The following is a 13575-nucleotide window of genomic DNA, read 5'->3' on the forward strand; positions in this document are numbered from 1 at the left end:
TTTTTTTTTTTTTTGAGACGGAGTCTCGCTCTGTCGCCCAGGCTGGAGTGCAGTGGCCAGATCTCAGCTCACTGCAAGCTCCGCCTCCCGGGTTCACGCTCTTCTCCTGCCTCAGCCTCCCGAGTAGCTGGGATTACAGGCACCCGCCACCTCACCCGGCTAGTTTTTTTGTAGTTTTTAGTGGAGACGGGGTTTCACCGTGTTAGCCAGGATGGTCTCGATCTCCTGACCTCGTGATCCACCCGTCTCGGCCTCCCAAAGTGCTGGGATTACAGGCTTGAGCCACCGTGCCCGGCCAGAAATAATATTTCTCTCTTGAATTTATGTAATATCTTGGTTATGCATTCTGGAAGCATTTACCATATAATAGCGTTAACTGATTACATATCTTATCTCCCTTTCCAGATCGTGTAAGTTTTTTATCAGCTGGGATGAAAGTTCTCTTAACATGTCTAACACTGTCTGGGCAGACATACTTTAGTCAAAATATATTGGATAAATAATTATTCCAGGGAAAATTTTTATCAAACTACAGGACTTAAGATTTAGAATATAGTCCTCATCATTCAGAGCGATGGTACAGCTTCCTGACACAGGCTGAACATCCCTAATCTAAAAATCTGAAATCTAAAATGCTTTGCATGCTAACATGAAAATCAAAAGAAATGCCCATTGGAGCATTTTGGATTTGGACTTTTGGATTAGGAGTGCTCAACTGACATAGAATGAATATTTCAGAATCCAAAACACTTCTGGTTTTTGATAAGACTCAACCTGTATTTATACTAAATTTTACTTAAATATATGAAAGATCAAAGAAGACATGTCCTTTTTGGGGGAGGAACTTTATTTACTTTAATTTTCTTTCAATATAATAACATGTCTTCATGTATAAATCCAAAGAAATAGCTACCATTACCATTGCCTCTTTATGTGTGAGGAAGTTTGAGCGCCACCCCCACCCACACCAAAAAAAGGATGCACAGCTAATAAGAGGTAGAATTGGCGATTTGAACCCAAATGATCTGACTTCAAAAGCATATCTTAACCTTTTGCATCCATTAAAAATGTTTGTTCTTCATCTGAATCATAGAGCACAGAAAATGATTTGAATGACCATCTTCTCAGTTCTTTCAAAGATGGTACATAACTAGTGCTTTCCTTAATGCATAAGAGAGAAATTAATTCTTTATATCCACAGTGGCTTAAGGGCATTAGGGCATAATTTTCCATGAAAAAAGGCTGTTGAAAATGGATTTAAGTGAATTCTCCCAACAATCTTGTGAAGTGGGATGAAATCAATAATGTGCCCAAGAACACAGGATATAAAGAGTGACACCAAAACCAGAACCTAGGCTTTAAAAGCATATGAAGCCACTGTCCTCTCATTGTTTAATTTAGCATACGTTTTAAGAATTGAACAGAATAATACATGACTTGACTTCTAAAGTTGATTAGTGGCAAGATAATTGATTGAGCTATTCATTTCTGTCTTACGTTTGCTGTTTTAGAAGACTGGAAAGATTGGAAAGGTTATTACAGAACACACAGGCTTTATGTTCTATGCTCCTTTTCCTCAAGAGGCATTAACAGCTTCTTAATGTTTCTAGAGTTACTATCTGAAGATTTTTCTCAACCTCCCAACAAAGTCCTTTATTTGAGACATGGGATTTTAAAGGGACGTGGCTGCAAATTTCTCAAGACCTTGAAGTAAGGAAGCTCATGCTTTGAAAAGAAAAGTAAAACTGGGTGTGATGGCCTGTGCCTATAATCCCAGTGCTTTGGGAGGCGGAGGTGGGAGGATCACTTAAGGCTATGAGTTCAAGACCAGCCTGCACAACATAGTGAGACCTTATCTCAAAAAAAAAAACCTAAAAAACGTTTAGCCAGGGATGGTGGCACGCACTTGTAGCTGTAGCTATTTGGGAGGCATAGGCAGGAGGATTGCTTAAGCCCAGGAGTTCGAGGTTACAGTGACTGTGATCATACCATTGTACTCCAGCCGGGGCTATAGAGTGAGAGCCTCTTTTCTCTTAAAAAAAAAAATAGTAAGGTAATATCCAGAACAGTGGATTCTGGAAAGATAGGAAGTTATGGGTTCAAAGGTTGAAAGGCGCTACCTGCATCTAACCACCCTACATGGCATGGAATTGTGTGTTGTTGGAGAAGCTGGGCTTAATGAAGCTGCACTTATTTTAATGGACCTTATGGCCCGGAGGACATAGTGCCAGAGTTGCAGCCACAATATGTGAGAATCAGAGGATATTAGCACCATATTTCTAGGCTACATATGTCCTAGAGTTTCTGGAAGTTCCCAAGGGGAGATCGTCAAAAACTACCTGACATTGGATTTTCTGACAAATCTGTGCTGGGATCTGTTGAATATTTGAATTATATAGGAAAATAAAGGGAATTTAAAATATTTTTAGGACTTTGAGAATACTCAGTGCAGATTGGTTTAATCAAGTAACTTAAAATGACTTTTCCATGCAAATCACTCTGATAAGATTATCACAATCTGATCAATCGTATACATAAATTTTTTTTCCGGTTTGCATGACTTAAGTACAATGTCATTTTGAATAAGGCAAAACCTTATTTTAGTGGTTTAACTGATGTGAAAAAATATGCTTTAAAAGCTATTTTGAAATAAGATCTTTCAAATCTCTATTATAAGTGGAGGTAGCTCCTTGCAAGAATTTTAAACATTTGCAACATACATGAAGTTTGAAGATAATGACTACATTGGCAGGGTGCTTTACAATTCACAGTGATCTCTTTCACTCGTTATCTTTGTGTCTCAGAATAGTGAAATGACCAATCCAAGGAAAGACGGCAACAAGTAAACATATAACTAGAATTTAGGTCTTCTGTTTTTATGTCTAATGTGTTTTTCATCTTAGCAAATTTGTTCCCAACCTTTCAATACATAGTGTTTTAATCTTATCTCTTTTGTGCTAAACATAAAAGGCACTCTTGCCAATGTGTGCAAAGTATGAGATACCCATTTCCAAAAACTATATTTTTAATATGAATTTACATGACTCTAGGTACCATATCACACTACACAGTAAATAAATGGAAATGTCTGTGATAGAGGTGTCAGGGGTTGGCTCAGTTGTCATCCACACCTTTCCACATTCTTATGGCAGCTGAGACTGAGAAAGAAAAGAATAATGCAGGATGGAGTTGATAGTTCCAAGGAAGAGTCTGGAAATCCTGTGATTGGTTAAGGAACCAAGCAATAGGAATTTATTTCCCTTGAAAATGGCTAAAGACAATGTTTAAAGTTCAACACTAACATAAAAGATAAAAACTCTATATAACCTCCATACATTCTGATGATATATTTCTATCTAAAAGCTTGTATAATTTTTGATGATGAGATCCATAAGCATTCTCATGAAAATCAGAATAAAAGAATATGCCCATCGACAACATTATTATTTAACACTTCTGGAAAAAGAAGAGTTATAAGAATTAGAGAAGTAGGAGAAATCATTATTTGTAGATATATTGTTGTTATCTTAAAAAATCCCATAAGAGAATCAAGTGAAAAAAATATTATAAACAATAACCTAATTATTTTAGACGGTTGACAAATGCATTTTTCATCTTAACTTTTACAAAAGTTTGTGTAGGAGTCTTTTTTAACTACAAAAACTTAAAAAATATAATTCAGAAAAAGTAAAAGTATAAGAATAACTTAAAATTTTGGGAAGAAGAAAAGCAGAGAGGACAGATTTCACCAGATATTAATTATAAATCTACAGTAATTACAGCTGTTATATTAGTAGACAAAGAAGGAATGAAATAAAATAAAGCTCAAATTAGCATGTGGATACTGAGATTTAGCACATGGATAAGAAGAGAATTTTAAATGAGAGGAGAAATAGAACAACTGATTATTCATTAAATGAGAAACCACATGGAAAAAAAATAATACTAGAGCCTTACCTCACACCTTATACCAAATTAAGTTCCAGGTTGGTCAAACATTAAAACACAAAATATGAACTAATGGACAAGGAAAGAAACAAAATTCTCAAACAAAAAAACTGGAAGAAAAAAAAACCAGAATATTTTTAACAGTCTTGAAATGGGTCTTCATAAACATGAGAAAATCAAGAAGAAAAAAAAGTCTGATAAATTTGACTAAATCAATATGAAAAATTTATACATAACAAAAAATCCAAGAGACAAAAGACCAAATTAGGAAAATATTCATACCACATGTGACAAAATAATTTCCTTAATATAAAAAGAGCTCCTACAACTCATCCAGTAAAAGCTCATTAACCAAATAGTAAAGCACATAGATTCTTTCTAAACTTTTACTATATCTGTTTGAACAACATATTTATTTATACCCCCCATTGAAGTTCAACTAGAAGAAAAGCAAAGGAATACAGACAAAGATAACAGGACAAGAGACAACAAGAAGAGTTTTAAAACATTCTGGACTGTGGAAAGCACAGGAATAATTACTTTCTCATCAGAGAAAGAGCAGCAGAAATGCAGGTGCCTTGCAGAAGCAACACAAATTGTTTCAACAAATGCTCAGAAGGCTCTGGACCTGGAGGCCCTTGGTTGCTCAAAAACAGAGGGGCAATGGATGGAGCTGAAAACAGAACTGATTAAAATTTTGTATACAGGAAAGCTAGACACTCTTGAGTCCCTTCACCCAACGCTCTCCAACCCTTCAAGAGAGCAGAATAAAATACAACTTCACAACTTCTGGAGTAAAATCTGTACTTGCTACAGAGGTCAGAACATTTAAATAGTTATCTACATTGTTGTTGGGTTTCCCTGCAACACCACAGATCTCTCTTTCAGTATATCTTGAAGTTGAGTTTTTCCCAGTAATAGTACTGAGGGCCTTAAATAGCATATGGATTAGCTCAATATTTCTTAGGACAAGGGCACCTGGAATTTCAGATTGCTAGGTGCACACCTTCCTGCTTCCACGACAAAGGAGCCCTATTTCCTATCTGCTGAGTAGTTCCTAGAAAAGGGCTCAGGTAGTGGTGAAGGGCAGGTACAAAGGTGCCATGGGAATGGTAGCAGAGGACTCTATTGAAGGTGAGAGGTTGGGGATACTGGTTACAGAGGGATTTGGCCAGCTGGGGTGGGTAATGTGTACAGCAGGAATAGAGCGCAGGCTTCCAGAGACTGTGGGAAGTCCTTCCAGTGGCTGTGGGAAGTGTAGTCCCTATGCAACCTCAGTCAGAAATGGGAGTCCAGGCTGGGGGAGGTGTCTCATGCATGTAATCCCAGCACTTTGGGAGACTGAAGCAGAAGGGTTGCTTGAGCCTAGGAGTTTGAGGTTACAGCAAGCTATGATTGCACCACTGCACTCCATCCTGGGTGACAGAGAGAGACTTTGTCTCCTAAAGAAAAAAAAAAAAGGATAATTTATTTTTACATAAGGGGAGTTTGTAAGTTTATAATTCAAGGGCCACCTTTTTGCTTTCTCTTCTGCTTTTATCTTTGCGGTTTATTTATTGGTCTTTAACTTTATACATGATTAGAAAATTCACAATGCTCACGTGCTATATAAAAGCAAACACCTTGGTCATTGTGGTATTGTTTATAATAGCAGGAAGCAGACAATCTAAGCATTCATCCCTGGGGAAAGGATGAGTAAAATCTGGTGCACTCATCATTGTTGACTACAATATGGTACAGAGAAACCATGAGTTTCACAGGAATTTCACTTAAACATTCCAAACCCTATGTGCAGTGGGGAAGGGGTCTTTAAAATGAAGACTGTGAATCAGGTGATCTCTCTGTTTATTTCCTTGTCTGGAATTCTTAATTTGACAATTTCAAGATGATTAAATCAAAATAACACTATGTCGTTTATGTCGAAAAAGAACAAATCAAAGTATCTTTGTTAATAGATGCATCATCTTCAATCAAGCACACTACTAGAAAAAATTTTAAAGTGCAACTTTGATTCACTGTGAGCATAATTATTTCTGTTTATGAAGTGTGTAATTATGACTGTATCTTCAGGTGTAATTATTTCTTTTTCGAAAGATATGAATTGTTTTTGACATTTTACACAATGAATGTATGTTATATAGTTACTTAACTAGATAACTACTCTGTGCCTCAATTTTCCCATCTACACGTTAGGAAAGTAACAGTAGATGCTGCATAAGTTGTTGTGAAGATTAAACAAATTAAGCATTGAAGACAAAGGACAATTTATAGCTCAATTAAGGTTGGTTGTTATTAATATTACAAATGATAACGCTTGTTTGCCTTTACTGTCACCATTTAGAATACTGGCTAATGAATTGCATCCTACGGGAAGGCCTTTAAGAAGAGAAAGGGTCCTGTAGGTCTTCCTAAAATACTTATTTGCAGAGGTCGTGACTGGAGGCAGGAACATTTAGTAAGCTATTGCTTGGCCCAGTTGATTGCAGTGGTGTTGATGTGTTGAGGAGGAGGGGCGAGACTGTCCACTCATTTATTAGTAAAATGGAGAAGAACTTGCTGATTGATTGGTGAAAGGCAGAAAGGCTGAAGATGACATCTGGCCTGGATTTATACAAACATTACCCTCAGACTAAGTAGGGAATTTGGAAGAAATGCATGACTTAGAGGGGAAACATGTTGAACGTGTGCAGATGGTAGGTGTATTCGCAGGTATTATTTAGGAAGCAGTTGGAAGTATGGGTTGGAGTTTAACAAAAGACCAGAATTAGAGATTAAAAGTCTCTGTTAAAATCCATACTCTTTCAAAGAATGGGCTATAGAAATTTATAGCTACATTAGTAGGATTATCTTTTAAAACTGGCCTGTGAGAATTTTTTCTTATTAATTAACTAATAATGCTAAAGGAGAATTAAATTCTTCCAAGAAATGGGCAAAATGAATCATTTCTATCAGAAGACATTTATAGAAAAAGTCAAATCACATACTAGACTGTTTACATGGAAATATGTCTAGAGACAGATCAGAAATTAATATTAAATGACAATCATTTATAATTATTTAGTTCCTTTACCCCAAAGCTCTTTTATTTATTCTAATTCTCTCTACAAGAGCACTAGATAAAATTCAAGGCAGATGTCTGCATATTAGCAAGGCACCATCTCATTGTTTTCATTCACCACCACTTATACGCAATCACCTTCAGCGTCATGTGGGAACTCTGACTAGTTCAGCGCGATATGCCAAATAGATCTGTGCCCTGTTGTAAAATATGGATCAAAGAACTCAGTGTTGGGTAAAGGTAGCTCTACCACCTACTAGCTGTATGACATTTCTAAACCTGTGAAATAGAGATAAAATCTGTAGCAAAATAGAAATAATAATATGAAAAATCAAAAGTTTTTTAAAAAGATTAATAAATACTTTGTAAGTAAAAGAGACATTTATAAAGAGGTTTGTAATGTAGGGGTTAGAAACACAGTCATTAGAGCCAGATTACTTGGGTACCAAATCCAGCTTGGCCACTTATTAGCTCTGTTAACATGGGAAAGTAACTGAATATCTGTTTGTCTTAGCTTCCCTACCTGCAAATTGAGAATAATTGTTTCTAACTCACAGAATTTTGAAGATTAGATGAGTTAACACATGTAAAGTGCTTTCGGTGGCACCTGTACACAGTGTGCATTAAATCAGGGTAGTAATTTTCACTATTATTATGTAAGGCTCTTAATTAGTGCCATTCCCACAATAAGTGCTTACAAGGTACTAGGCGTAGTATCTTGCTACTACTATTACTACTAATAACAATCTAGCTCCATTATTGAGGATGCCAATATGTCAATAATAAGTGTCAAGAACTAAGGCAGGAAACACTAGATCCTAGGGGTTGCTGGCAAATGGAAATACGTATTAGGATCAGAAAGTGTTCCTATGGTGCTTTTGTTCACCTCAACAGAGCAGCTGATGGGATTCTAAGGAGCCTGTGATTAAGCAGGAAAAGAATTCCAAAGCCATAATATCAAGCATCTCCTTTTAACCTGTGCTGTTAGTGCAAATCACCTGTGGGCCATAAATACTCCACGATAGTTGAAACTTTTACTAGAGTTTGTTTGCACACATCAGCATGTTAGGATATTTTAGAATCAAACGAAGTTTTTATGAGAGATGCTCAGATGCATTTTCTCAGAGATGACAGCAAAAATCGATAAGGACCACAAGAAATCTGATGTTTTCAATACATTTTAAATAAATATTAATTAAATGATGTATTTAGTTCATTGTGTGGTCAATAGCAGCATCTATAGTATAGTTTGTGTAGTTATAGAATGTATAATATATAGTAAGGTATATTTTGTTTTTTAAAATGAACATAGTATCTTTTTGACCTTCAGCTGAGAAGAAAAGAGTTGTACAGAATCTGAAAAAGTGGTCCTTCTAGTGCAGTATTCTGGAAGACAGAGGCATGAGTTGTCCTTGATTCCATCCTGAAGTATCATACTTGCTGTCTCCATTTCTTCATCTTCATTATTTTCTCTCATCCACAACACCAATGACCTTCATTTTGCCAAATCCAAATGTCAATCTTATATACGAGTATTGCTTGATCTTTGACTTTTTTTCACTGTAGCCTTTGATAAAATTGATCACCTCTCCTTTGGAAAAACCCAACTATCTTCTCTGGGTTTCTATGACACCATGCATATTTTGTTTCCCTATTAATTACTACTTCTCAGTCTAATTTACTGGCTGGTTCTCCTTTGCCCAACTTCTAAATGTTATAGTGTCTCCAGAGTTTGGTTCCGGGTTCCCTTGTTTATTTGCACTCTCTGCCTAGGTGAGCTAAAACAGGTTTGTAGCTTCAAATGCCATATACATCTCGATGACCCTTAAATTTATGTACATAAGATTCTGGATTCTCTCCTGAGCTCTAGATCTATATAAAGTTCAGTACTTTGTTTTGAATGTCTAATAAGCATCTCAAATGAATATATATCAAATGAATACATCTCTCTCCCACCCACCATCTACCTACCCTGCCAAACCTTTTTTCTGATATTCCCCATCCCAGTTAATGGTTCTGTCCTCTACCCATTTGTTCACGGTGAAAGAAAATCCATTTGTTGATTCCTCTTTTTTCTTCACTCCACATATCAAACCCATCAGTAAGTGTCATCACCTTAGTCTAAAATCTCCACTTTCCTGCATTATTAAAACAACCTCCTAATTGATCTTTCTGCTTTTACTCTTTGCCTCCCCCTCTCCATAGCCAGATATGATCATTTTATAACAGGAGACCAGGTCCCTGCTTATCCTGTTGCTGGGGCTTCTCTTGGTAATTATAACTAATATGTGATAGATTACATAATATTAATATATACGATATATAGTAAATTACAGTAAAATACAAACTTCTTGCCCTGGCCACAATGTACTTTTTGAGTTCAGTTTCTACCACTCTTACTCATGTTTCATCACATACCAGTACACAAGTTTTCTTTCTGTCTCTTGAATCTCCTTGGCTCATTCCCACTTCAGGCCCTTCCGCCTCTACTCCTCTCTTCTCCCAGGTCTCCGAATGACTGGCACCCTCCCCCATGCACCTCCTTAGACACCTTCCTGGACACTAGCTGACACACTGCTCCTGCCCTCCCTCCACTTCCCCAAACACGCAGTCATTTACCAGCCTAGTACCCTGTTTTATTTTATAGCAGTGATCACCATCTGCCTTTATCTTATCTTTAGATTTTACTTGTTTACACATTTCCTGTCTGTTCCTATCCTCCCATAGAGTGTAAGCTTTAACAAGGCTAGGTCTGTTTTGTTCATTTCTCCTTTGTCTTGAATGGCATATGATCCTTTATAAGGTACTCAAAAATATTTATTGAATAAATGAATGAATTTTAGGATATTACAAAGATAGCTCACTATAAATCTAATTTTATTTTTCGAGAGAGAATTGAAGAGGGTACATTTTTTACACAGACCTATTTCTCAAGTATGTGAATGTATTTTTTGAAAGATACATTTGAAAGGAAGTTTTTTTGGTTATTCTGTTTATTTTCTTGCTTCATTGATTGCTTCCTTTCTTTACCTTTCTGTGACTGTTTAGTTTTGTTACAGTGATATACCCTATGGACTTTAAACTCTTTAAGTCCATTTTATTTGTACTTTCAAAAACTGTTTTAACCTTATGTTTACTTTAGCTTAGTGAATCCCTAGTACTCTGAGGACAAGCTATTATCTGAGGTTGCATTAATTCATATATTTAACCCTTGCTTTGGGAAAACTAAGAAAAGAGACCCATTTAAGATACAATAACTTACCCAAAGGAGGAGGCTTTCCGTACCCAGTTCCAATCTGCTCATTTTGACTCACTAAAAGCAAAGTAATTTTGGGGCACTATTCTTTTGTCATTCATTGAAACATTACTCAATAGATGTCTAAATGTCTATGTTAGGTGTGCAAGGATAAAAACGTGATGGAAAATCCCCAACCTCAAGAGATTTTTACATCATAATCATGTTTTCCATATAAGGGAAGTACACAGAAATACTCAAAGTACAATGAAATAGTTCAGTAAATGTAAGTCAGAATGTTCTAGAAAACTTCTATCACATTTTAAAATAATCTTGCCAGGCACGGTGGCTTACGCCTGTAATCCCAGCACTTTGGGAGACCAAGGTGGGTGGATCACCTGAGGTCAGGAGTTCGAGACCAGCCTGGCCAACATGGCGAAACCCTGTCTCCACTAAAAATACAAAAAATTAGCCGGGTGTGGTGTGGGCACCTGTAATCCCAGCTACTCGGGAGGCTGAGGCAGGAGAATCGCTTGAACCCCAGAGACAAATGTTGCAGAGAGCCAAGATCGCACCATTGCACTCCAGCCTAGGCAACAAGAGTGAAACTCCATCTCAAAAAAAAAAAAATGCTAACAATATTTATACACGATAAAATCTTTTTGGACCAGAAAGGATCATTGAATGTATTTAGTGTTTCATCTTTCACAGAGAAGGTAGAGATTTTAAATGCTAAATCTCAAAGCCAGTCTGATGCCAGTCTGCCACACACACACACACACACACACACACACACACACACATCTGCCTATTACAACTAATACATTTATAATGGATCAGTTAGGCAGAAAATCTATGGGGGAAAGGAGCACTGAATTGAGAATTAGTAAATCTGGACACATATCAGCTTTATTATTAAGAAGCTGTGCTATCTCCAAAAAATATTTAAACTGAGGCTTTAGTTTCCTCATGTCTTAAATAAAGCCTAGATATTCCTTAAGGTCCACTCTAGCTGCAAAATGTGAAAATATTAAGGTTCCGTTTGTGGATAGCTTTTCAGAGTTATGTTGAAATTCATCTCTATTATTAATGAAAGGCCAGCCAAGGAAATTGAAAGTCATTTCTGGTCTATTAAAAGTGACTTGGCAGCAGATTTCTTATCAACTTAAATGGTTAAACACATTTTGGTTATATAATTGTGAATATGTATTTGTGGGAGGAAGAAGAGTAGAATTTGGATAGACCCAGACTCATCAAAAATGAGAAAAAGAATGAATGCACACATATGGCAATCATTGATTCCTATTGGCAAGTATTAGAGCTAAAAATAAAGTGCTTTGTGATTGCTAGGAAATGGCCAGAGATAGTATTTGAAGCACCTTGATTTGTGAAGATTAGGAGGCTGTGAAGCCTTGTGCAACGGAATATCACAGACTACAAGGAATCACAGGACTGTCATGTTGTCCCAGTGCTTCTCCGTCATTTGAAATAAAAAAAAAAAAAACCAGGCTGCAAGTCAGATAAATTCCATAATTGGCAATGTTCCTGTGACTACTCACCCCAGGGTAATCAGATTCAGAACAGACCTACACCTAACTCTTTGCATGGTAAATATCTGATTAGTTATGGGGATCTAACTACTGATTTAAAAATGGAAATGCATTTTGTTGTGTCTGTGGGTATGTGGCTGTGGCTGAATGAACTCAGTACATGGGTTAATTTAACAGTATTTAGTCACGTGTACTCTAGGAAGGGATTAAAGTGCAGTTTACACAATTTCTGACCTTCAGTCATTTTTGATTTTGCCTCTTGGAGATGTTTCTTTGTTTTTTTAAACTGAACTGTTAGTAAGCTAAGTGCTTACATCTGTCAATCAACATATTATGTAGCTATTACTTACCTTGAGGCACTTAACTTTCAAAAAAATAAAAGCTGTCTGTTTGTGGTATAGAACAACTCTCCCTGTGTTTTCTCTTACCCACTGCCCATGTTTTTAGGACCTCCTCTACTCTTTCCCATGAGATATTCCTCATTATTGCATATATTATAGTTTTGTTTAAATAACTGCATAATTATGTCATCGTTAGTGAAAGTTTTAATAACAGAAACATATGAAATGTCAAACTTGCCTCTTTTAAAAACAACTTTATAAAAATCATTCAAGATACTTACATCAACGATCAAGAAATCTAGCCAGCACCAGGCATTAGTGAAATACGTTTGAAATCCATAAGCAACCCATTTGAGAAGCATTTCCAGAATGAATATATAGGTAAAGACTTTGTCAGCATATTCTAGCATGGTTTTGATAGTCTTTCGCTGTTCAATGTATATATCTTCAAAGGCCTGTGAATCAAAAATATTTTATTTTACTTAAATGGCTTGGTTCAAATATTCTAAATATTTGAAAAAATTGCTTAGTATAATAGTGAGTACAAAACAATAATTTGATTATTGATATTTTACATTAACATTGCACATTAGACAAAATCTAAAGACTAAAACTAAGTGTGAAAATGCTGGCAAGGAAATGTCATGCCTTTAGTGATTTAGAATGTGCTTTCTTTCCTACTTCTCACCCCTAAGTCTCTATCTCAATTACTGCTACGAAGACATGCTTTTAATGAAGTAATATGAACTCAGAAATAACTAGAAGTTCTGTTAATGAGGGACAGAATTGGCCTATTCAAGCATTACTTTCTACAATTTCCTGAACGATCTGGCTTATTTTGAGAGAATAAGTTGATTATACATGAAAAAAAAAACCTAAAATACACTTTTAGTCCATAAATGTTAATACAATTATTAGGGAAAACTGGATGGTATTTGACAGGGAAAGTAACGTGGTTACAGAATGTCTCTGCAAATGGTTGTCTCAGTGAGGAAAACATCTGTTAGATAAACACCAGATGAGAAATTCCATCTGGCTGTTTCATGGTGCTGATTTGTTCTGAACTGAATTTTGCATCGTTAAACCTTGGGTGCCAAGCTCTGCAAGACACAGATATGCCTTTTCTTTTGATTCTGAAGCTCAGTGTTCGCATCTGGTAATTTTGGAGAATAAACTATTTCACCAGAATCTGATTCTTGCCAATATGCGTTTCACTTACCAAAGCACCACTACTGAGAAGGATCATGAACACAATGAAAGTCTCAAACCAGTTGTGCTCAACAATGCTGTAGCAGGTTTTCCGAAGATTCCACCAGATCTTTCCTTTGCCTTCTTCTGTACTTACTTGACAGAATGGAAACTTTTTAATACATCCTAAAAGTCAAATATAGTGTATTTAAAAATATATTTTCATCTTAAATAGGAAAAAACAAACTTTCTTGT

At 36.2% G+C, this 13575-nt stretch overlaps 1 protein-coding gene across 14 annotated transcripts in view; it reads right to left on the minus strand.

Annotated features, from left to right (window-relative positions):
* The window catches only part of SCN3A (sodium voltage-gated channel alpha subunit 3), an 86496-nt gene that overhangs the window by 13344 nt on the left and 59577 nt on the right, over positions 1 to 13575 (minus strand). For all 14 annotated transcript variants that reach the window (XM_025404444.1, XM_025404433.1, XM_025404448.1 and 11 more), the window contains 2 exons: positions 13352 to 13506; positions 12414 to 12587 (listed from right to left, as the gene is read on the minus strand). In XM_025404444.1, coding sequence (XP_025260229.1) covers positions 12414 to 12587; positions 13352 to 13506 — 329 coding nt within the window. The remainder of the gene's footprint in view (positions 1 to 12413; positions 12588 to 13351; positions 13507 to 13575) is intronic.

This window comes from Theropithecus gelada, chromosome 12 (genome assembly GCF_003255815.1).
Source record: "Theropithecus gelada isolate Dixy chromosome 12, Tgel_1.0, whole genome shotgun sequence".
NCBI lineage: Eukaryota > Metazoa > Chordata > Mammalia > Primates > Cercopithecidae > Theropithecus > Theropithecus gelada.